Genomic DNA, 24,783 nt, shown 5'->3' with positions numbered 1-24,783 from the left:
AGATACGCTCCCAGTATATGGTAGGAAAAGTGCCGATGTTCTCTCACAGTAGGAATACGTTCTGGCGAGATTTAGCACCTCACCTGAAGATGATGTTATGACCCGGCCGCAGAGCCGTTACGAATATTATAAGGCTGCGTTCTTAACATCAGCCTACATTATTTGTCACAACAGTTGTATGTCATTTTATTAAAGATATAAGTTTCGGCCAAGCAACAGGCCATCATCGGCTATAAAAGATACAACATGTGAAGTCATCGTTATTTGCGATAGATATATATTTATCTTGGTTTTTTTTTCCTTTTTTTCCGTCTGTTCACATATCTTTGATGTTGTAGAGCATTTTTCGTTTGTCCTGTAACATAGAGATAAAAGCTGTTTTCTAGATGTAATATGTAACTGGAAATTATTTTAAAAAAATGGCTCTGAGCACTGTGGGACTCAACTGCTGAGGTCATCAGTCCCCTAGAACTTAGAACTACTTAAACCTAACTAACCTAAGGACATCATACACATCTATGCCCGAGGCAGGATTCGAACCTGCGACCGTAGCGGTCAATCGGTTCCAAACTGAAGCGCTTAGAACCGCACGGCCACACCGGCCGGCGGAAATTATTTCTTTTTTTTGTAAGTAGATAAATATGTTTAGAGTTTATTGATTGTGGAAAGCTTTAAATTTTTTTGTTTATCGTTTACTGTAATAAGTTTGGTAGAAAATAGTTGTGTAAAGATATATGTAATTTACTTTGATATTGTATGAACTGTGGGCGAGAGTATTGAGGGAGAGCAATATCGATAGTTGATCCAACAAAGCGGGTGTGTGTTTTTGGGTAGCTAGAGAGGCGGACACATGTTTTACTGTGGGAGTCGTGACTTTTACGAGCTGGTGAAGATTGAGTTTAGTGGCAAGCGATGTACGTTTTTAATGACTGTTTTATACCAGGAAGTGATATGATAATAGTGAGTGTAGAAACTGGGAGAAGTAAATACTGAGACTGTGCCGTGAGACGAAGTAACTATGACAATGCAACCGAGAATGGACGGTATTGTAGCTCTGTGTCTGTGAATTGAACTGCGCTTGTATTTTGACTGTGTTTTCCTACACTCAAGTACTGTGAACTTATTTATTCGCGTTTCGATGAACTACCGGGCGCCTATAATCAGTAACAGTCGTTCTGAACTTATGCGAACTGTCTATTGTGTGTGAGTACATTCCCGCCCATGACGGTTTTTCGCGATCGCGGCACTCATAATACGAATTGACTTTCTACAGAATTCGCGGTCGGCAAGTTTTATAAACTGTGTGTGGCATAAGTAAACTTAAATTGTTTGCGCCAGAAACATTAATACTGTGCACATACGGACATCTGTAACAACAGTTACGTCGACCAGCCTGTGGCCTGCAAAACGCCACTGTAATCAGATTTGTAGCTTAATGAATACCACCGCCCGCCCGATTACGGGGAAAATTCATCAGCTACAATCACACGACCGTGGGAACAGATCTCAGCGTTTCACCAGGACCACCCAGCTGCCGTCGATATCGCGACCATCGTCACAACACACTAGATAAGATTTAAAAGCAGCGCTTTCCTCTCAAAGACTCAAAATTATTGCAAACAATTTTAATTTGTAACTTCTTTTCCTTTTGGCTGACATTCACATAACGTTTGTCTTCTTTAGAATAAAAGTGTTCTCCACGAAGTGGTGTGCTCTATGTAGACATTGTTGACTTTCATTAGCAGTAGCCACATCCTTTTTAATTATTTCCACTTTTTTTTACATTTTAAATCCGCTGCCGCTGCATGTATATTTTTTATGACTTTTGGAGGGTATGAGTCTAAATTCGTGTGCTGTAACATTTACCAGAAGTATTGTAATGTTTTGCTACTTGGACAAGGGCGCCCGCCATAAATTTCTTAAACGTCGACCAATGACAGTGAAGCTCGCTTGCTATTGATGCTAACATTCTATAGTGGGTTATTCAAAGGTGGGTAGCTGTCAAACCACACGGATTGAGATTACTTTGAATGAGAGTCGTTCACTCAACTTTGGTATTCTTTTGTTTATTGATGTTAGAAGCAAATGTTTTTTTTTTCTCTTTTTTTGTCAATGTCATTAAATCTTATTTAATATGGTTATTCTATGCTAAACTGGGATAGATGCACGGTCAGAAATTGTGTTGGGAAGTAAAATTTGGAGAAACGTCTACTTAGATACGACTTGATTTTGACTGCATTAGTTAACACGGTACTTAGCGACAGGGTAGAATCGCAGTCGTCACAGACATTAATTACAAGGCATGTGGGGGTGTATGGTTGAAGAGGCGAGCTACGGCACATAAAATTTTAGAAATTAAGCACTGACTGCAAACAACAGTGGGAAAAACGCTAGAAGCTTTGTATACAAGCGCGAGGGGCTACTTTAGAGATGATAGTGGAAATTAAGATGTAAGGCGAGTTTTATAATTTTTGAGGGGATATTCTCAGAAATGTTGGGTAGCTTCTCGTAGGGGGGAGTGGGGGGGGGGGGGGGGCGGGGAGTGCTGGAGTGAGTGCTACAATGGGGAAGAGGTGAATCACTGCTATCACTGCTATAAAGACATAAATGTTGAGATGCGATAGGTCACACACGAAATGCAATTTTTTGCTTAGCCCATATCGTCTTTAATTAAGAGCCTGTCTCTTTGACTCGTATCCACAAGACTTGTTTGATGTCAGTAGGATGATTAACATTTTGTAGACCAACCCGAGCGTAGTTTGGGCCACAATTTTTTGACAAAAAATCGCGCCCGAGTATAAGTAGGGCCGCGAATTCTTCGATGCGCGAGCCACCTGTCGCTCGAAAACTGAACTCACTGAGCATGAGAACACTGTACGGGCGTCTCGCTATGACTGGTGCTGCTTCTGTCGACAGAGTCTAGAATTATTTTGTAAGAAAAGTTAGCGAACCTAACAGCTGCTGTCGCGAGTGGCTGAGCCAATACATCGTATTAAAATGACGTCGTGCGTGTACTCATTAGGTTTCGCAGTTTGCCGTGACTCTGCCACAAACACATCATGTTTTTTGAGCCAGCAAGAAATTTTGGAAGGTCAAACGGAAGAAATTTCTCGATAACTCACCTCGCACTTCTTTTAAGGATAATGCGGGACGCATCAAACCAGTCAGAAGACTAAAAAAAAAAAAAAATTATTCTTCCTGTCATAATTATCTTAGAATTTGTGTTCTATCAAAGACCTAAAGTAGCTGTGAGAAACAAATCTTGAAGTTTGGTATTTTTTTTTAGTACTGGTATGTATTACTCTTTAGGATTCATCAGTTACATATGTGCCAGTAACGCTTAAAATAATGGCATAAATGGCCGGTTCACTAGGCCCGATATTCATCTAAGCTGCCGGTCTCCAAAGTGTTAACAACATTTCAAGAGCGTGTGGTAAGAGGTAGGCAGGACTCACTTATTCTTGACGGAGAGTGACCAGATCTGCTCGCCGGTGTTGATGAGGCCGGCGACGTGCCAGAGGACGGCGAGCCGTAGCATCACCGTGATGACGATGGCGGGCAGCGGGACGTCCTCCCACACGAGCAGCGGCAGCCACAGCGGCAGCGCCACCCCCAGCAGCAGCGTCAGCGGCGCCCAGTACCTGCGCCGTCCCGTCCACAAACAACGGTTCTCCTTTCACAGTCGCTATTCATACAGTGAGCTGTCTTCGCCTTTCAAGGCGTTTCATTGTGTAGATAAAGTACTCTCATAGAAAAACTCAAGTTTTATGGATCTAATGGTTTTATGGAACAGCTGGTTTGAATAATTCTTTACAAACAGAATGCAAAATGTTATTCTGACTAATTCAGACAATATCGGAAAGGTAGATAATTTTAGTGACTAGGGGAGGGAGAAAAAAAGTCACAAAGGCAATCCCACAGGGCTCAATTTTTTGTCCACTCCTATTCCCTACACATGGTGACCATTAGTAAATCCATCAAACTGCAGAGACGAATTCATGGTTGGAAATGGAGGAAAATAGGTCCTATGAACATGTGTCTGGAAACGGACGGTGTATGTGCGAGAACAACAAATCGTCCCACAGCACAGTGCAAACTTGCATAGCATCCACATTACAACGAATGTTCAAAGTGACCTCCTTGAGATGCAATACAAGTGTTCGCAGGTCGCAACATGGATTGCCACGCTCTTACGAATGTATGCAGGATCCATCACAATTTCAGAAGAAGAGTGATGTCCATACCTACAACATTAGAGGGAAAAATGACATTTACTATCTTTTGTTGAAGCTGTCAGTGGTTCAGAAAGGAATGTAATATGCAGAAACAAAAATTTTTGATCATTTGCCCAATAACATAAAAATCTGACAGCTATTGAAGCAATTTTAAAACTAATTTAAAATGATTTTTCCTGGACAGCTCCTCCTATTCCACTGACAAAGTTTCACATAAAAACTGGTAGCCAGAAAAAAGGATAGTTGCATGAGTAGGACTAAAAATAGTAATGTGTTCATAAATGATAAAAGTATCCTGTAAACTGACTAGTTCCACATCCTTTCGACAAAAGTATCATTCAAATGATCTATGGAACATAACTAACTACAACTAACGTCGCATATGACAAAAAGAATGCAGAACGTTCTGCTACATAATTATAAAAATGTAGACAGGGCAGATATTTCTCTATTTGGAGAAATTAACAGAATTCCACGAGGTTCAATTCGAGCTCCACTACTGTTTCAACTGTACGAAAATGACCTTACAGCAGATGCACAGCAAGCCTAATTAGTTTGCGCATTACTAAAGATTTATTTTCAATTTCAATAGACATCCGGCAGAAAATCACGTTGTAAATAAGAGCTTGAAGAAATTCACCAATACCACCATCTTCATCATCATCATCACTGTAATTATCATAATCATGAAGGGCTGCCAGAAAGAAAGAAACATCGTCTAAGTATGAATATCAGCTGTAAGCCTTGTAACTTAGGTGCAGATGTACAGTGCAAGTCGCTCAGTCCATTAAAAGGTCACACGCATCGGAAAATTACTGATTTCACGCTCACTGATTACAAATTGGAGGTAAAAAGCGATGCACTCATGAACCGTTACTAAGCAAACAGCTGCGAATGTCGGATATAGAGGTCCTCATACATCAAGCAAGGTAGAGTTTGTAATGGACGCCTAGTTGTAGATATTCCGAATTGCTATAATCGCACTATTTCACTCCAATTTACGGAACTTGTTGGCACTTGATGTTAGGTTGGCACCATTAAAATGCATTGTGGTAATCGCTGCTGCTTGCTGGATGGCTGCTGTGTCTCAGTGCCAATGCTGGCTCTAAATCTTGTTGTCTAGGGTTAAAAACATGAGGTCCCGTGTTTTTTATGTGCTTTTGATGATAAAGAACGAGCGAAACCAACAAATATGTAAACTTCAAATATTTATTACTCTGGTGGCAATCTTAATTCCACTGTCCACCAAAGACCATGACACAACACAAAGTAGTACTTCCTTTACATGGACTTTGCATTGTTTATCCACCTCAAACAATAACACACAAACACACTTTACCAAAGTGACGTTCCGACTGCCTCCTCGACCCTTCTTGCTGCTTGTATTTATAACATTGTCAAAGAACTACTAAAAAGAGATACAGTTTATAAGTCACATGTACATCTGTTATCATAATTTGTTATTAATTTGCATCGAGTGACATAATTTAACATGTTATGAAAATGACAGACAGATTTGTTGACTTGACAGAATAATTCTCTGTTACAAAAATGCCATTTTTTAGAAGTTTGTCAATTGATTTCTCTAATTTGCGTAAATAAGTAAGTAACATGAATTATTAAGAATTACATTGGTTTTCGTCTAAAATAGGATTGATTACGTGAAAACTGAGTGAAAACGCTCCTAGTGAACAAATAGGTTTCACTGGGTGATTTTTATTTAAGGAGATCCAAAATACCTAAGTTGGCCACTATTTTTCGTACTTCATATTAATTATTTAAGATGAACTTAGTGTTTTTACATGATGACATTTGCTGTATCAGTGATCAAGTGATATTAACTTTTGTGTGGGTCAGTTATTCAGTATAATTTAATGGGTTGACTGTTTATGGAGACATATTGTGCAATCATTGTTAACATACACAATAACTTTTCTGTTATCATAAATACTCGTTAAACTGGTTGAATTTGGAGGGTATCGCATACTTCATTAAAGTAAAGCCTTTAATATGTTCCGTTACAAGTTCCAGACAGAGAACAGTTCAAGACGCATTCGAGTTCCAGACAGCCTCGAATAAATAGGCCGTACCCTAGGTACGGCTGCAACGAAGACTTACCAGTGGAGAGGCCAGACTAACATGCTGTAATTGAGGAGGACCAGCAGCCTTCCAAGTAGTTGCAGAGGCAACAGTCTGGATGATTAATCTCATATGATATTGCAACATTATCCAACATGTTCTTGCTTGCTAATACGCATGGCTGAAAGCAAGGGGAAACTACCAGCTTTATATATGAAATATGGGTAAAATATTACGAGATTAAAATAACCTCTCGTTCACATCCTTGACGAGAGAGTAACCAAAATAATGTTATCAGGAAAAGCAAAACTGGGGTTCTGCGTGTCGGAGCATGGAATGTTAAATCTCTTATTCGTGGAGATCATTCAGAAAATATAAAAAGCAAAATCAGTAGGCTCAAGTTAGACATAGTGGGAGTTAATGAAGTATGGTGGTAGGAGAAACAGAACTTCTGGTCATGTGAGTACTGATTGATCAACATAAAATGAAACAGGGGAAATGCAGGAGAAAGTCTAGTAATGAATACGAATATAGGAATTCAGATGAGTTAATATGAATAGCATAGTAAACGCATTAACGTAGGAAAAGCAGACACAAAGTTAAACCTACTAAAATAATACAAGCTTATGTGTTTACTAACTTAGTAGATCACAAACTGAAGAGGGGCAGCAGCCTTTTCAGTAGTTGCAGGGGCAACAGTCTGGATGATTGACTGATCTGGCCTTGTAACATTAACCAAAACGGCCTTGCTGTGCTGGTACTGCGAACGGCTGAAAGCAAGGGGAAACTACAGCCGTAATTTTTCCCGAGGACATGCAGCTTTACTGTATGATTAAATGATGATGGTGTCCTCTTGGGTAAAATATTCCGGAGGTAAAATAGTCCCCCATTCGGATCTCCGGGCGGGGACTACTCAAGAGGACGTCGTTATCAGGAGAAAGAAAACTGGCATTCTACGGATCGGAGCGTGGAATATCAGATCCCTTAATTGGGCAAGTAGATTAGAAAATTTAAAAAGGGAAATGGATAGGTTAAAGTTAGATATAGTGGGAATTAGTGAAGTTCAGTGGCAGGAGGAACAAGACTTTTGGTCAGGTGATTACAGGGTTATAAATACAAAATCAAATAGGGGTAATGCAGGAGTAGGTTTAATAATGAATAAAAAAATAGGAGTGCAGGTTAGCTACTACAAACAGCATAGTGAACGTATTATAGTGGCCAAGATAGACACAAAGCCCATGCCTACTACAGTAGTACAAGTTTATATACCAACTAGCTCTGCAGATGATGAAGAAATTGATGAAATGTATGACGAGATAAAAGAAATTATTCAGGTAGTGAAGGGAGACGAAAATTTAATAGTCATGGGTGACTGGAATTCGTCAGTAGGAAAAGGGAGAGAAGGAAACATAGTAGGTGAATATGGATTGGGGGGAAGAAATGAAAGAGGAAGCCGCCTTGTAGAATTTTGCACAGAGCATAACTTAATCATAGCTAACACTTGGTTCAAGAATCATGAAAGAAGGTTGTATACCTGGAAAAATCCTGGAGATACTAAAAGGTATCAGATAGATTACATAATGGTAAGACAGAGATTTAGGAACCAGGTTTTAAATTGTAAGACATTTCCAGGGGCAGATGTGGATTCTGACCACAATCTATTGGTTATGAACTGCAGATTGAAACTGAAGAAACTGTAAAAAGGCGGGAATTTAAGGAGATGGGACTTGGATAAACTGAAAGAACCAGAGGTTGTAGAGAGTGTCAGGAAGAGCATAAGGGAACAGTTGACAGGAATGGGGGAAAGAAATACAGTAGAAGAAGAATGGGTAGCTCTGAGGGATGAAGTAGTGAAGGCAGCAGAGGATCAAGTAGGTAAAAAGACGAGGGCTAATAGAAATCCTTGGGTAACAGAAGAAATATTGAATTTAATTGATGAAAGGAGAAAATATAAAAATACAGTAAATGAAGCAGGCAAAAAGGAATACAAACGTCTCAAAAATGAGATTGACAGGAAGTGCAAAATGGCTAAGCAGGGATGGCTAGAGTACAAATGTAAGGATGTAGAGGCTTGTCTCACTAGGGGTAAGATAGATACTGGCTACAGGAAAATTAAAGAGACCTTTGGAGAGAAGAGAACCACTTGTATGAATATCAAGAGCTCAGATGGCAACCCAGTTCTAAGCAAAGAAAGGAAGGCAGAAAGGTGGAAGGAGTATATAGAGGGTTTATACAAGGGCGATGTACTTGAGGACAATATTATGGAAATGGAAGAGGATGTAGATGAAGATGAAATGGGAGATATGATACTGAGTGAAGAGTTTGACAGAGCACTGAAAGACCTGAGTCGAAACAAGGCCCCGGGAGTAGACAACATTCCATTAGAACTACTGATGGCCTTGGGAGAGCCAGTCATGACAAAACTCTACCATCTGGTGAGCAAGATGTATGAGACAGGCGAAATACCCACAGACTTAAAGAAGAATATAATAATTCCAATCCCAAAGAATGCAGGTGTTGACAGATGTGAAAATTACAGAACTATCAGTTTAATAAGTCACAGCTGCAAAATACTAACGCGAATTCTTTACAGACGAATGGAAAAACTGGTAGAAGCGGATCTCGGGGAGGATTAGTTTGGATTCCGTAGCAATGTTGGAACACGTGTTGCAATACTAACCTTACGACTTATCTTAGAAGAAAGATTAAGAAAAGGCAAACCTACGTTTCTAGCATTTGTAGACTTAGAGAAAGCTTTTGACAATGTTAACTGGAATACTCTCTTTCAAATTCTGAAGGTGGCAGGGGTAAAATACAGGGAGCGAAAGGCTATTTACAATTTGTACAGAAACCAGATGGCAGTTATAAGAGTCGAGGGGCATGAAAGGGAAGCAGTGGTTGGGAAAGGAGTGAGACAGGGTTGTAGCCTCTCCCCGATGTTATTCAATCTGTATATTGAGTAAGCAGTAAAGGAAACACAAGAAAAATTTGGAGTAGGTATTAAAATTCATGGAGAAGAAGTAAAAACTTTGAGGTCGCCGATGACATTGTAATTCTGTCAGAGACAGCAAAGGACTTGGAAGAGCAGTTGAAAGGAATGGACAGTGTCTTGAAAGGAGGATATAAGATGAACATCAACAAAAGCAAAGGCACTGCAGTCTGGAACCGCAAGACCGCTACGGTCGCAGGTTCGAATCCTGCCTCGGGCATGGATGTTTGTGATGTCCTTAGGTTAGTTAGGTTTAACTAGTTCTAAGTTCTAGGGGACTAATGACCTCAGCAGTTGAGTCCCATAGTGCTCAGAGCCATTTGAACCATTTGAACAAAAGCAAAACGGGGATAATGGAATGTAGTCAAATTAAATCGGGTGATGCTGAGGGGATTAGATTAGGAAATGAGACACTTAAAGTAGTAAAGGAGTTTTGCTATTTAGGGAGTAAAATAACTGATGATGGTCGAAGTAGAGAGGATATAAAATGTAGACTGGCAATGGCAAGGAAATCGTTTCTGAAGAAGAGAAATTTGTTAACATCGAGTATAGATTTAAGTGTCAGGAAGTCGTTTCTGAAAGTATTTGTATGGAGTGTAGCCATGTATCGAAGTGAAACATGGACGATAACCAGTTTGGACAAGAAGAGAATAGAAGCTTTCGAAATGTGGTGCTACAGAAGAATGCTGAAGATAAGGTGGGTAGATCATGTAACTAATGAGGAGGTATTGAATAGGATTGGGGAGAAGAGAAGTTTGTGGCACAACTTGACTAGAAGAAGGGATCGGTTGGTAGGACATGTTTTGAGGCATCAAGGGATCACAAATTTAGCATTGGAGGGCAGCGTGGAGGGTAAAAATCGTAGAGGGAGACCAAGAGATCAATACACTAAGCAGATTCAGAAGGATGTAGGTTGCAGTAGGTACTGGGAGATGAAGAAGCTTGCACAGGATAGAGTAGCATGGAGAGCTGCATCAAACCAGTCTCAGGACTGAAGACCACAACAACAACAGATCACAAAGAGATTGAAAGAATGTATTATGTGATAAAACATATTATTCAGATAGTTAAGGGAGGCCATACTTTAATTGTAACAGCGGACTTAATTCGACAATAGCCAAAGGAAGAGAAAACAATAGTAGATAAACATGGACTGGGCGAAAAGAATGAAAGAGGACATCGCCTGGTACAAATAATTTTGGACTGAGCACAATCTAATCATTTTAAATAGCTGATTTAGGAATCATGAAAGTAGGCTCTAAGTGGAAGAGACCTGGAGACACAGAAGGTTTAGAATAGATTGTATAATGATCAAACAGAGTTTTCGAAACCAAATTTTAAATTGAAAAACATTTCTAGTGGCAGATGGTGATAATTTATTGTTTATGAGCTTCAGATTAAAACGTAGTAAATTCCAGAAATGTAGGAAAATAATGAGATGGAACCTGGATAAGTTAATAGAACAAGAGATTGCCGACATTTTAAAAGGGAGTATTAGGTAACGATTGATTGAAACAGGGGAAAGATATACATTAGAAGATAAATTGCCTACTTTGAGGGGTGATATAGTTAAGGCAGCAGAGGATCAAATATGTAAACAGACAAAGCCCAGTAGAAATTCTTGGGTGACGCAAGAAGTACTAAATGTAATTAATGAAACGAGAGAACGGAAAAGGACAGGAAATGATGCCAGCAAAAGAGAATACAGATATCACAAAACTGAGATTGACAGAAAGGGCACAACAGCAAATCAAGAATGGCTGTAGGCGAAATGCAAAGCTATAGAAGCTTAAATGACTGGGAGCAATATAGATGCCACCAACTGGAAAAATAAACAGACCTTCAGAGAAAAGAGAAGCAGCTTCATCAATATCAAGATCTCAGATGGCAAGCCAGTACTACAGGGTGTTACAAAAAGGTACGGCCAAACTTTCAGGAAACATTCCTCACACACGAAGAAAGAAAATATGTTATGTGGACATGTGTCCGGAAACGCTTACTTTCCATGCTAGAGCTCATTTTATTACTTCTCTTCAAATCACATTAATCATGGAATGGAAACACACAGCAACAGAATTTACCTGCGTGACTTCAAACACTTTGTTACAGGAAATGTTCAAAATGTCCTCCGTTAGCGAGGATACATGCATCCACCCTCCGTCGCACGGAATCCCTGATGCGCTGATGCAGCCCTGGAGAATGGCGTATTGTACCACAGCCGCCCACAATACGAGCACGAAGAGTCTCTACATTTGGTACCGGGGTTGCGTAGACAAGAGCTTTCAAATGGCCCCATAAATGAAAGTCAAGAGGGTTGAGATCAGGAGAGCGTGAAGGCCATGGAATTGGTCCGCCTCTACCAATACATCGGTCACCGAATCTGTTTTTGAGAAGCGTACGAACACTTCGACTGAAATGTGCAGGAGCTCCATCGTGCATGAACCAGATGTTGTGTCGTACTTGTAAAGGCACATGTTCTAGCAGCACAGGTAGAGTACCCCGTATGAAATCATGATAACGTGCTCCATTGAGCGTAGGTGGAAGAACATGGGGCCCAATCGAGACATCACCAACAATGCCTGCCCAAACGTTCACAGAAAATCTGTGTTGATGACGTGATTGCACAATTGCGGGCGGATTCTCGTCAGCCCACACATGTTGATCGTGAAAATTTACAATTTGATCACGTTGGAATGAAGCCTCATCCATAAAGAGAACATTTGCACTGAAAAGAGGATTGACACATTGTCGGATGAACTATTCTCAGAAGTGTACCCGTGGAAGCCAATCAGCTGCGGTACGGAAACAACTGGTTCTCCCGTAGCACTCTCCATACAGTGACTTGGTCAACGTTACCCTGTACAGCAGCAACTTCTCTGACGCTGACATTAGGGTTATCGTCAACTGCACGAAGAATTGCCTCGTCCATTACAGGTGTGCTCGTCGTTCTAGGTCTTCCCCAGTCGCGAGTCATAGGCTGGAATGTTCCGTGCTTCCTAAGACGCCGATCAATTGCTTCGAACGTCTTCCTGTCGGGACACCTTCGTTCTGGAAATCTGTCTCGATACAAACGTACCGCGCCACGTCTATTGCTCCGTCCTAATCCGTACATCAAATGGGCATCTGCCAACTCCGCATTTGTAAACATTGCACTGACTGCAAAACCACGTTCGTGATGAACACTAACCTGTTGATGCTACGTACTGATGTGCTCGATGCTAGTACTGTAGAGCAATGAGTCGCATGTCAACACAAGCACCGAAGTCAACATTACCTTCCTTCAATTGGGCCAACTGGCGGTGAATCGAGGAAGTACAGTACATACTGACGAAACTAAAATGAACTCTAACATGGAAATTAAGCCTTTCCGGACACATGTCCACATAAAATCTTTTCTTTATTTATGTGTGAGGAATGTTTCCTGAAAGTTTGGCCGTACCTTTTTGTAACACCCTGTATACAAAAAAGGGAGGGCTCAAAGGTGGAAGGAATACATCTATAAGAGCTGTTCACAGGAAACAAACTTGAAGATCATATTATTGAGAGAGAACAGGAAATACATGAAAATGAAACAGGAGATACGATACGGCGAGCAAATCTGACAGAACAATACAAGATTAAAATCGAAATAAGCTCCCTGAAATTCCGCCAGAATTATTGAGGTTCATGGGAGAACATACCATAACAAAACAATTTCCTGTGTTATGCAGTATATTCCAAATTGCAAAGAAGGCAGGCGCCGACAGGTACGAATATTATGAACCATCAATTTAATAACTAAAACTTACAAATGATTTGACGATCAGCAGTTGTATGAAATATTATTCCAAATTATTCGCTGAATGCGAATTCCATGACATCAGATACAATGGCTACAGAAGTATTACCCAATTGTGACACGAGAATTTGTACCAAATTGGGACTATAGGCTAGATTTCCAACTTACGAGAAGTGGTCGCCTTAACCATTTCGGCTGGCCTTGCACGCTTCCCAGCCAAATCCTAACCTCCATACGTCACTGTGAAATTCCTTATATCATAGTCTAACGTACGTCTCTCTTTAAGCTCGTGCCGTCCGGAGTGGCCATGCGGTTCTAAGCGCTACAGTCTGGAACAGAGCGACCGCTACGGTCGCAGGTTCGAATCGTGCCTCGGGCATGGATGTGTGTGATGTTCTTAGGTTAGTTAGGTTTAATTAGTTCTGAGTTCTAGGCGACTGATGACCTCAGAAGTTAAGTCGCATAGTTCTCAGAGCCATTTGAACCATTTTTAAGCTCGCAACATTACTTGACTCCCGCTCAGGGAGAACGACACCACCACAAGGAATCAAGACCATTCTTTTCGTAGTATGCCCCGACTCGGCTTACGATACATATTTTTGACAGTCAGTCATGACATACGCATTCAGCGAATAATTTGGTATAACACAGGGTTGAAACTTCCTGGCAGATTAAAACTGTGTGCCGGACCGAGACTCGAAATCAGGACCTTTGCCTTTCGCTGGCGGTAGAGCACTTGCCCGCGAAAGGCAAAGGTCCTGAGTTCGAGTCTTGGTTCGGCACACAATTTTAATCCACCAGGAAGTTTCATATCAGTGCACACTCCGCTGCAGAGTGAAAATTTCATCCTGATAATACAGGTGTAATCAAAAATATGTTGACACTGAAATGTACATAACACGTAGAGAGCAGAAATAATTTATTGAAATATATTGTACCATTTATTATATCGTTGTTTTAGCTGTCGCACAATTGATCATTGTAACGTCTTCAATCTCTTCTGTTTTTAGTTGCGCAGTAGCTGAACGAATTACACTGGAGAAAAGTTTGGCAGCAAGATTGGTGGAAGTGTACGGTTCACTGACTCTTGTCCATGAAAACGTTAGAATGCGATCTTCACATGAACCACCAAGCCATTGAACAGTGTATCGCATCTACAAGAAGTTTGTGGATGCTGAATCCGTAGCTAACAACTATAGTGGCAATGCAGGACGTCTAAGAACAGGAAGATGTGAGCAAAACATCGCTGTCGCACAAGAAGCAATGCTGCAGAGTCTTTCGCTGCATTTTGGAAACAGGAATTCCTCAATAAACACTTTGGCGCATCTTGGAACACGACCTTGGGATGAGACCATGCCACATCCAAGTCGCCCAGCTTTAACAATGGCGCAGAAATGTAAGCGAGTGGTATGCTGTCAGATTTTAGCTGAAATTACGAATATCCAGAAAGATATTCTGAATGTAATGGCATTCAGCGATGAAGCCACTTTTCACACAAGTGGACTTGTGAACCGACATAACACGATTTTCTGGACCACCGAAAACCCACGAGTCATCCGGAAGTATGAACGTGACTCCCCCAAAGTGAATTTTTGGTGCGCTGTGACCGCCGCTGGCGTAATTGGACCCTACTTTTTTTGATACACCAACAGTAACTTCTGACGTCTACTTTCAGATGTTGCAGCAGTACATCATTGATGAGCTAGGACTAGAAATTTCCAACACAATGGCGCTCCATCGTACTAGGCCCGTACTGTTAGAGACTATCTCAATGTTACGTTTCTTGGACGATGGACTGGTTGTGATGGACCATTGTATTGGCCTCCACAATCTCCTTTCTTAAAGCCATGTGATTTCTGGTTATGAGACTTGGTAAAGGAGCGCGTTTACTGCAGGAAAGTTCGCGTCATCAGTGACCTAAAGAACCGTATATTGGGTATGATATTATCAGTTCCCAGTGAAACGTGTGTACTGGTTTTAAATGCTGCTGTTAATCGTTGGTTTTTACGTGCTGAACGCGATGGCGAACAGGCTGAGTTCGCAAGTATTTAACACTTGCAGCGTATCATCTAACACATTCGATGTGTTTCGTTTATACATGTATATAAAGTTAATAAATTGTTTGTGGCATATGTGAATTAACATAATTTTGACTAACCCTGTATTTCATACAGCTGCTGATCTTCAAATCACATTCAAGTATCGTAAGACGAGACGGAGCGCACAAGATAAACGTGGTCTCGATTCCTTGTGGTGGTGTCATTCTCCCTAAGCGGAAATCAAGTAATGTTGCGAACTTAAAGGGAGACGTAGATAAGACTACGATATAAGGAAGTGAACAGTGAGATACGGAGGTTTGCACCAGGCTGGAAAGCATGCATGGATAGCCGAAATGTTTAAGGCAACCATTTGCGATAAGTGGTAAACTTGGCCTTGAGTCCCGGTCCGGCACAAATTCTCGTATGTAACAGTTGGGCAATACCCATTGCAGCTGACGTTATGAAATTCGCATTGAGCAAATAATTTGGAATAATAAGTAGTAGTTGTAAAATACAGACACGAATTATATACAGATGAATGGAAAGTCTGATACGATAAGACCTCACGGAAAATTGATTTGGGTTTCAAGGACGTTTTGGAAAATACGAGGCAATACCGAATCTAAGTTTGTAGCATCTGTAGATTTAGGATAAGCTTTGTACAATGTTGACTCGAATACACTCTTCCAAATTCGGAAGGTAGCAGAGAAGAAACGCTGAGAGCTAATGGTTGTCTACTACCTGTACAGAAACCATGCTACCGTTAAAATAAGTCTAAGTACATTAAAGAGAAGCAATAGCTGATATGGGGTTGAGGCACTGTTGTCTATCCCTGATATTATTCAATTTGTGAATTGAGCAAACAGTAAGGAAACAAAGGAGAAATTTGGAAAGCCAATTCAAGTTCAGGGGGGAAGAAATAAAAACTTTGAGGTTTCCTGACGACATTATAATTGTTTCACAGATTGCAGAGGGCTTGGCAGAGAAATTAAACGGAACAGAAGGAATTTTGCAAATGATTAAGACGAACATCGACAGAAGTACAACAAGGGTAATGGAATATAGTTGAGTTAAACCAGCCGATGCTGAGGGTATTGGTTTAGGAAGTGAGACACTAAAAGTAATAGAGCAGTTTGGTATTTGGGTAGTAAAGTAGTAGATCAGTTTGGTATTTTGGTAGTAAAATAAATTACGATGGCTGAAATAAAGAGGCTATAAAATACAGAATGACAACAGCAAGGACAGCGGTTTTGAAGAAGAGAAATTTACACTACTGGCCATTAAAATTGCTACATCACGAAGACGACGTGCTACAGACGCGAAATTTAGCCTATAGGAAGAAGATGCTGAGATATGCAAATGATTAGCTTTTCAGAGAATTCACACAAGGTTGGCGCCGGTGGCGACACCTACAACGTGCAGACATGAGGAAAGTTTCCAACCGATTTCTCATATACAAACAGCAGTTGATCGGCGTTGCCCGGTGAAACGTTGTCGTGATGCCCCGTGTAAGGAGGAGAATTGCGTACCATCACGTCTCCGACTTTGATAAAGGTCGGATTGTAGACTATCGCGATTGCGGTTTATCGTATCGCGACATTGCTGCTCGCGTTGGTCGACATCCAATGACTGTTAGCAGAAGATGGAATTGGTGGGTTCAGGAGTGTAATACGGAACGCCGTGCTGGATCCCAACGGCCACGTATCACTAGCAGTCGAGATGATAGGCATCTTATCCGCAAGGCTGTAACGGATCGTGCAGCCGCGTCTCGATCCCTGAGTCAACAGATGGGGACGTTTGGAAGACAACAACCATCTGCACGAACAGTTCGACGACGTTTGCAGCAGCATGGACTATCACCTCGGAGACCATGGCTGCGGTTACCCTTGACGCTGCATCACAGACAGGAGCGCCTGCGATGGTGTACTCTACGACGAACCTAGGTGCACGAATGGCAAAACGTCATTTTTTCGGATGAATCCAGGTTCCGTTTACAGCATCATGATGGTCGTATCCGTGTTCGGCGACATCGCGGTGAACGCACATTGGAAACGTGTATTCCTTATCGCCATACTGGCGTATCTCCCGGCGTGATGGTATTGGGTGCCATTGGTCACACGTCTCGGTGACCTCTTCTTCGCATTGACGGCACTTTGAACAGTGGACGTTACATTTCAGATGTGTTACGACGCGTGGCTCTACCCTTCATTCGATTCCTGCGAAACCCTACATTTCAGCAGGATAATGCACGGCCACATGTTGCAGGTCCTGTACGGGCCTTTCTGGATACACAAAATGTTGGACTGGTGCCATGACCAGCACATTCTCCAGACCTCTGACCAACTGAAAGCGTCTGGTCAATGGTGGCCGAGCAACTGGCTCGTCACAATACGCCAGTCACTACTCCTGATGAACTGTGGTATCGTGTTGAAGCTGCATGGGCAGCTAGCTGTACCTGTACACGCCATCCAAGCTCTGTCTGACTCAATGCCCAGGCGGCCAAGGTGGTTGTTCTGGGTACTGATTTCTCAGGATCTATGCACCCAAATTGCGTGAAAATGTAATCACATGTCAGTTCTAGTATAATATATTTGTCCAATGAATACCCTTTTATCATCTGCATTTCTTCTTGGTGTAGCGATTTTAATGGCCAGTAGTGTGTTAACATCGAATATAAATTTAAGTGGTAGAAAGTAATTTGTGGAGGTATTTCTCTGGAGTGTAGCCTCGTACGGAAGTAAAATATAGATAGTTAACAGTTAAGACAAGAAGATAATATAGTGTTACAGAAGAATGCTGAAGATTAGATGGATAGAATGAATAAATGAGGAGGAGGTTCTGAACAGAACTGTGGAGCAAAGTAACTTATGACACAGCTTGACGAAATGAAGGGATCAGTTGATATAGACACATTCCGAGGCTTCAAGGAGTCACCAGTTTGGTAATGGAAGAAATTTGGGGGTGGGGGTGGAGTAAGAATTGTAGAGGGAGAGCAAGGCTTGACTGCGGTAAGAAAGTGTCAACAAGTGTAGGTTGTAGTACTTATGCAGAGATGAAAAGGCCTGCTCCGGATAGACTGGCATGGAGAGCTGCAGCAAAACAGTTTTTGCACTGAAGACCAGAACAACAGCATGTTCTACATTCTTGAAAATCTCAAATGAATCAATGGAACGAAAACATCTATCTCCAATCCGAACAGCCGCAATCGGCGGAGGGATAACAGCACTGCGGCGAACGGCCGGCGCGCGCACCTGTGCTGGAACATGACGATGGAGTCGGCCTCGATGTCACTCATGTCGATGGTGGCGGCGACCTCCTGAAAGCGTGGGTGTGGCTTGAGCAGGCGGCTGGTCACGTGCGAGAACAGGAAGCCGCGCCGGTAGTTGAACGGGTCATCGTCAGTGCCGTGGTACTTGTGGTGCATGCGGTGTTCCAGCACCCACGTGTAGATGCTGCCCTGCAACAGGTGCAGACACACAATGTCACTCCCCTGGAGAGCTACTTACGCCCCCAGGAGGAAGGTCCTTTCCACTTCATAATAGAGTCCAGTTTTCTAAGCAATCCGCGCTGTGAATCCAAAGGTTTCTTGGAGAGCCCAGCGAACGCACTGTAACTGGCGTCAGCCAAAGCCAATGTGCAAAAAGTAATGGTGGGCTTTCGAATGTTCTGGCGAGTTGTCATTTCCACTTTATGGACAATATTTCGATGACTGATCCAGTACTCTTCTTCAGGTGCTTCGAGTTGTGCTGTTATGTGTACTCGAACCAGATTGTGAACTATTATCGACCTCGCGCCGCTATTTCAAGATTGTCATCAGGAGTCCCCCACGGAAGTGTTATAGAACCGTTCTTAGTCTCTTAAATGATCTAACTGCCAGGGTGAGCGGCAATCTGCAACTGTTTGCTTATGATGCAGTGGTGTACGGGAAGGATTGTCGTTGAGTATCTTTAGGACGATACAAGATGACTTAGACAAAATTTCTAATTACTGTGATGAGTAGCGGCTTGCCCTAAGTGTAGAGAAATATAAGTTAACGCAGATGAGCAGGAAAAACAATCCCGTGATGTTGAAATAAAGCGTTAGCAGTGTGCTGCTTGCCACATTCTCGTCGATTGTACTTCCGGGCATATCGTTGCACAGCCATAAGAACTGCATCGACCACGTAAGGACGGTAGCAGGGAAGGCGGATGGTCGACTTCGGTTTATTGGGAGAATTTTTAGGTAAGTGTAGCTCTTCTACAAAGAAGACAACGTATAAACAAGCACAAGTGCGATTCATTCTGTAACACTAGTCGAGAGTGTGGGATCCCCACCAGGTCGGATTAAATTAAGATATCGAAACAATCCAGAGGCAACACGATGGTCTTCCCTCTCGGTAGTGCCACGTGGCTGTCTAAGAGCCCGGTCGCCTTGCGACCGTACGTTCTCGTGAGCACCGCTGCCAGCAATCATGTGCAGTCGCTACATTCCTGCCTAGTCTTTCTGCAATATCGCAGAAGAAATATTCAGATTCTCGTAGTCCTGTTACACGACCTCGTTCAAACTCAGGGAGGTGTTGATAATAGCGTGATAAAGGCGTTCTTGACTAGCGTCAACTCACCATATCTAATCTGAAAGGTAACTAACGCTCACGACCGTTTCAGTGTGTATTTAAAGCAAGCTGATTTGCATCCTCGTTGTGCCGCTACTAGCGCAACTCTTATGCGACTGGTGCGAAATTTGAGCAGACATCATTTTTCAGATATAGAAACACGCCTACCAACTTTCGTTTATGTCGCACCACTACTTTTTGTTGTTGCGTTTTTTTTTCGTCTGTGTACATAAATGACCTACTAGATGTCAGAAGTTCCATGATGTTCGTGGATAACGTTATTGTATGCAGAAAGTCGCAACGGTAGAAAATTGAAGTGAAATGCAGGAAGACCTGCAGAGGATCGACATTTGGTGTAGGAGAAAGCATAAACAAATGTGACATGTTTCGTGTACATAGACAGAAAGACCCTGAGCGATGCATGCGCGCTCATATCGATTTTTTCACCTGTGGAACTTTTTTGTGTTTTGTTACCTAGTTACAGCTCCTCTGGCTGCTCAGCACGTGGCGGCCTTGCGGGTCTCGGCCGGGATATAAGCACACGTGCAGCTTGCGCTAGAGGTCTGTTAGAGGTCGACTGTCAGTGAAGGAATCTGGCTGAACTTTTTACCTGTGCAGGTAATCTCACTGCATTTAGATGGCAGATTTATACTTTGGGGGGCGTGGCTATGCCTACTGGAGAGTCGCTACTTCTCACTGACTTTTGGAGTTCGACTAGGCCAGTTCCTTGCTGCCTTGGTTGGCGGACGCGGCAATATACATCATCCTTAATTTTTCCAGGTGTGACAGAGGAATTAACGGTGAGCTTCATATCCTGTGTGCGGTGAAGTGACTGCCATAGTTCGTGAAAACTCCTGTGTTTTTATTACTGAGTTTCGTTTGGTGCTCTTTAGTGTAAGCTGGTCTGGCTTATACTACTAGCCGTTATTTTGGCTGATGCCCTTAACATGGATCAGCATCCCAGTGAGAAGAACTTATGTGAGTTAAACATCAATTCATTTGTAAGAGGGCTTGCACTTTACCTAGTTTTGTTGTGCGTGTTTTTAATCAAAAAAGTTTTGCTTTTATCTCCGCTTCTAATACATACACTCCTGGAAATGGAAAAAAGAACACATTGACACCGGTGTGTCAGACCCACCATACTTGCTCCGGACACTGCGAGAAGGCTGTACAAGCAATGATCACACGCACGGCACAGCGGACACACCAGGAACCGCGGTGTTGGCCGTCGAATGGCGCTAGCTGCGCAGCATTTGTGCACCGCCGCCGTCAGTGTCAGCCAGTTTGCCGTGGCATACGGAGCTCCATCGCAGTTTTTAACACTGGTAGCATGCCGCGACAGCGTGGACGTGAACCGTATGTGCAGTTGACGGACTTTGAGCGAGGGCGTATAGTGGGCATGCGGGAGGCCGTGTGGACGTACCGCCGAATTGCTCAACACGTGGGGCGTGAGGTCTCCACAGTACATCGATGTTGTCGCCAGTGGTCGGCGGAAGGTGCACGTGCCCGTCGACCTGGGACCGGACCGCAGCGACGCACGGATGCACGCCAAGACCGTAGGATCCTACGCAGTGCCGTAGGGGACCGCACCGCCACTTCCCAGCAAATTAGGGACACTGTTGCTCCTGGGGTATCGGCGAGGACCATTCGCAACCGTCTCCATGAAGCTGGGCTACGGTCCCGCACACCGTTAGGCCGTCTTCCGCTCACGCCCCAACATCGTGCAGCCCGCCTCCAGTGGTGTCGCGACAAGCGTGAATGGAGGGACGAATGAAGACGTGTCGTCTTCAGCGATGAGAGTCGCTTCTGCCTTGGTGCCAATGATGGTCGTATGCGTGTTTGGCGCCGTGCAGGTGAGCGCCACAATCAGGACTGCATACGACCGAGGCACACAGGGCCAACACCCGGCATCATGGTGTGGGGAGCGATCTCCTCCACTGGCCGTACACCACTGGTGATCGTCGAGGGGACACTGAATAGTGCACGGTACATCCAAACCGTCATCGAACCCATCGTTCTACCATTCCTAGACCGGCAAGGGAACTTGCTGTTCCAACAGGACAATGCACGTCCGCATGTATCCCGTGCCACCCAACGTGCTCTAGAAGGTGTAAGTCAACTACCCTGGCCAGCAAGATCTCCGGATCTGTCCCCCATTGAGCATGTTTGGGACAGGATGAAGCGTCGTCTCACGCGGTCTGCACGTCCAGCACGAACGCTGGTCCAACTGAGGCGCCAGGTGGAAATGGCATGGCAAGCCGTTCCACAGGACTACATCCAGCATCTCTACGATCGTCTCCATGGGAGAATAGCAGCCTGCATTGCTGCGAAAGGTGGATATACACTGTACGAGTGCCGACATTGTGCATGCTCTGTTGCCTGTGTCTATGTGCCTGTGGTTCTGTCAGTGTGATCATGTGATGTATCTGACCTCAGGAATGTGTCAATAAAGTTTCCCCTTCCTGGGACAATGATTTCACGGTGTTCTTATTTCAATTTCCAGGAGTGTATATTTCATACATTAAGGAGTCTTTAATATTTCTTCACTGTCAGATAACGTAAAGTAATGGACCAAATAGGGCCAGCTGCTTGCTTTGATTTCCTCAGGCAGGATTAAAAGGCTCATTTGCATATTTTAATTTGCTTTGTTGTTGTAAATCTGAAGTGCTTGTGGGTCAAGTGGGTACAGTTGCCTGTCCTGGTATTCTTTTTTATAGCTGGAGGCCCGTGTGCCATTTGCCATTTATTTGTTATGTAAATTTACTGTGTATTATACACGAAGCGCCAAAGTAACTAGTATAGGCATGAGTATTCAAATACAGAGATATGTAAAAAGACAGAATACGGGGCTGCCGTCGGCAATGCCTACATAAGACAACAAGTGTCTGGCGCAGTTGTTAGATCGGTTACTATTGCTACAATGGCAGGTTATCATGATTTAAGTGAGTTTGAACGCGGTGTTATAGTCGGCGCACGAGCGATGGGACACAGCATCTCCGAGGTAGCGATGAAGTGGGGATTTTCCCGTACGACCATTTCACGACTGTACCGCGTATATCAGGAATCCTGTAAAACATCAAATCTCCGACATCCTTGCGACCGAAAAAAGATCCTGCAAGAACAGAACCAACGACGACTGAGGAGAATCGTTCAACGCGATAGAAGTGCAACCCTTCCGCAAATTGCTGTAGATTTCAATGCTGGGCCATCAACAAGTGTCAGCGTGCAAGCCATTCAACGAAACATTATCGATATGGGCTTTCGGAGCCGAAGTCCCACTCGTGTACCCTTGACGACTGCATGACACAAAGCTTTACGCCTCGCCTGGGCCCGTCAACACCGACATTGGACTGTTGATGACTCGAAACATGTTGCCTGGTCGGACAACTCTCGTTCCAAATTGTATCGATGAATGAACGTGTATAGGTATGGAAACAACCTCGTGAATCAATGGACCCCGTATGTCAGCAAGGGACTTTTCGAGCTGGTGGAGGCTCTGTAATGGTGTGGGGCGTGTGCAGTTGGAGTGATATGGGATCCGTGATACGTCTAGATATGACTCTGAAAGGTGGCACGTACGTAAGGATACTGTCTGATCACCTGCATCCATTTATGTACACTGAGCAATCCGACGGACTTGGGCAATTCTAGCAGGGCAATGCGACACCCCGCACGCCCAGAATTGCTACACAGTGGCTCCAGGAAAACTCTTCTGAGTTTAAACACTTCCGCTGGCCTCCAATCTCCCGACACATGAACATTATTGAGCATACATGGGATGCCTTGCAACGCGCTGTTCAGAAGAGATCTCAACCCGCTCGTGCTCTTAGGGATTTATTGACAGCACTGCACGATTCATGTTATGTTCCCTCCAGCACTTCTTCAGACATTAGTAGAGTCCATGCTACGTCGTGTTGCGGGACTTCTGCGTGCTCGAGGGGATCCTAACGATATTAGGCAGGTGTACCAGCTTTTTTGGCTCTTCGGTGTGTGTGCGTATTTTATAATCTTACTGAATCGAGCAGCCGTTTGGGGAGTGAGCCAAATTCGAATTTGTCTTTGTGTTGGCTAATCCATGTGTTTCAGCCCTTTTATAATTGCTTAATTTGCTCTTGCGAATAATTGCTTATGCTTGTTGATTTGTCAATGCCCCCTTTCTTATTTTAAAGTCAATGTAGAAATTACATAATTTGCTATCTTCAAAGCTTTTTAAATGTTTAAAGTATTATTCATCTTGTGATTATTTGAATGTTGATTTTCAAGTAGCTAAAATAATTGTTAAATCCACTGAGTGTCTGGGGGCTATTTTCTAATGTTTATGAAATTCAGAGGTTTTGCTTTGACATGAACTGGAAAAAAGGGAATTTCTGAAACATTCAAAGGACAGTTATTGAAGGTTTTGCTAAATTATTGTGTCGTTCCCTCGAGCTTAATTTTTTATCATTGTTTATGTTGATTCTGGCCTCTGTAGCAAATAAATACCTTGAAACTGATTATCTTTTAAATGGTCAGCATCTTACCACTCCCAGATCTAAACTCCCTACTGTTTCAGACCTATTATCGTACTATTACACGATTGCAGAACAATAACTGGAAGCAGATACTTCCATAAAACATGTAGGAGTACGCGCACGGAGAGATTTTAAGTGGAACGACCACATAAAATTAATCACTTGTAAGTCAGATGTCAATTGAGATTCATTGCAAGAATCCCCAGGAAAGGTAACCCATCAACAAAGGAGGTAGCTTACGAAACACTCCTCTGAACAGTACCTGAATATTGCTCGTCCGTCTGAAATCCGTACCAGATAGGATTAATAGAGGAAGTGGAGAAGAACCAAAGAAAAGCGGAATGAATCATTATAGGTCTATCCAGTAAGCGTGAAAGCGTCACGAAATTGCTCAGTCAACTCTAGTGGACAGACGGTGCAAGAGAGGCGTTCTGCATCACAGTATGATCTACTGTCAACGTTCCGAGAGCATACGTTCCTGGAAGAGACAATCAATATATTGCTTCGTCCTGCATGTATCTCGAGAAAAGACTATGAAGATAAAATTAGAAAACTTCGAAC

At 42.9% G+C, this 24,783-nt stretch overlaps 1 protein-coding gene across 1 annotated transcript in view; it reads right to left on the bottom strand.

The window, feature by feature from the left end:
- The window catches only part of LOC126455830 (acyl-CoA Delta-9 desaturase-like), a 155,863-nt gene that overhangs the window by 21,955 nt on the left and 109,125 nt on the right, over nt 1–24,783 (bottom strand). The window contains exons 4-5 of the mRNA XM_050091591.1: nt 18,372–18,577; nt 3,456–3,641 (exon numbers count right to left, since the gene is read on the bottom strand). Of these exons, the coding sequence (XP_049947548.1) occupies nt 3,456–3,641; nt 18,372–18,577 (392 nt within the window). The remainder of the gene's footprint in view (nt 1–3,455; nt 3,642–18,371; nt 18,578–24,783) is intronic.

Source organism: Schistocerca serialis, chromosome 2, assembly GCF_023864345.2.
Source record: "Schistocerca serialis cubense isolate TAMUIC-IGC-003099 chromosome 2, iqSchSeri2.2, whole genome shotgun sequence".
Classification (NCBI taxonomy): Eukaryota; Metazoa; Arthropoda; class Insecta; order Orthoptera; family Acrididae; genus Schistocerca; species Schistocerca serialis.
The sequence above is the reverse complement of the archived record's forward strand: the minus strand, read 5'-3'. Positions and strand labels throughout refer to the sequence as shown.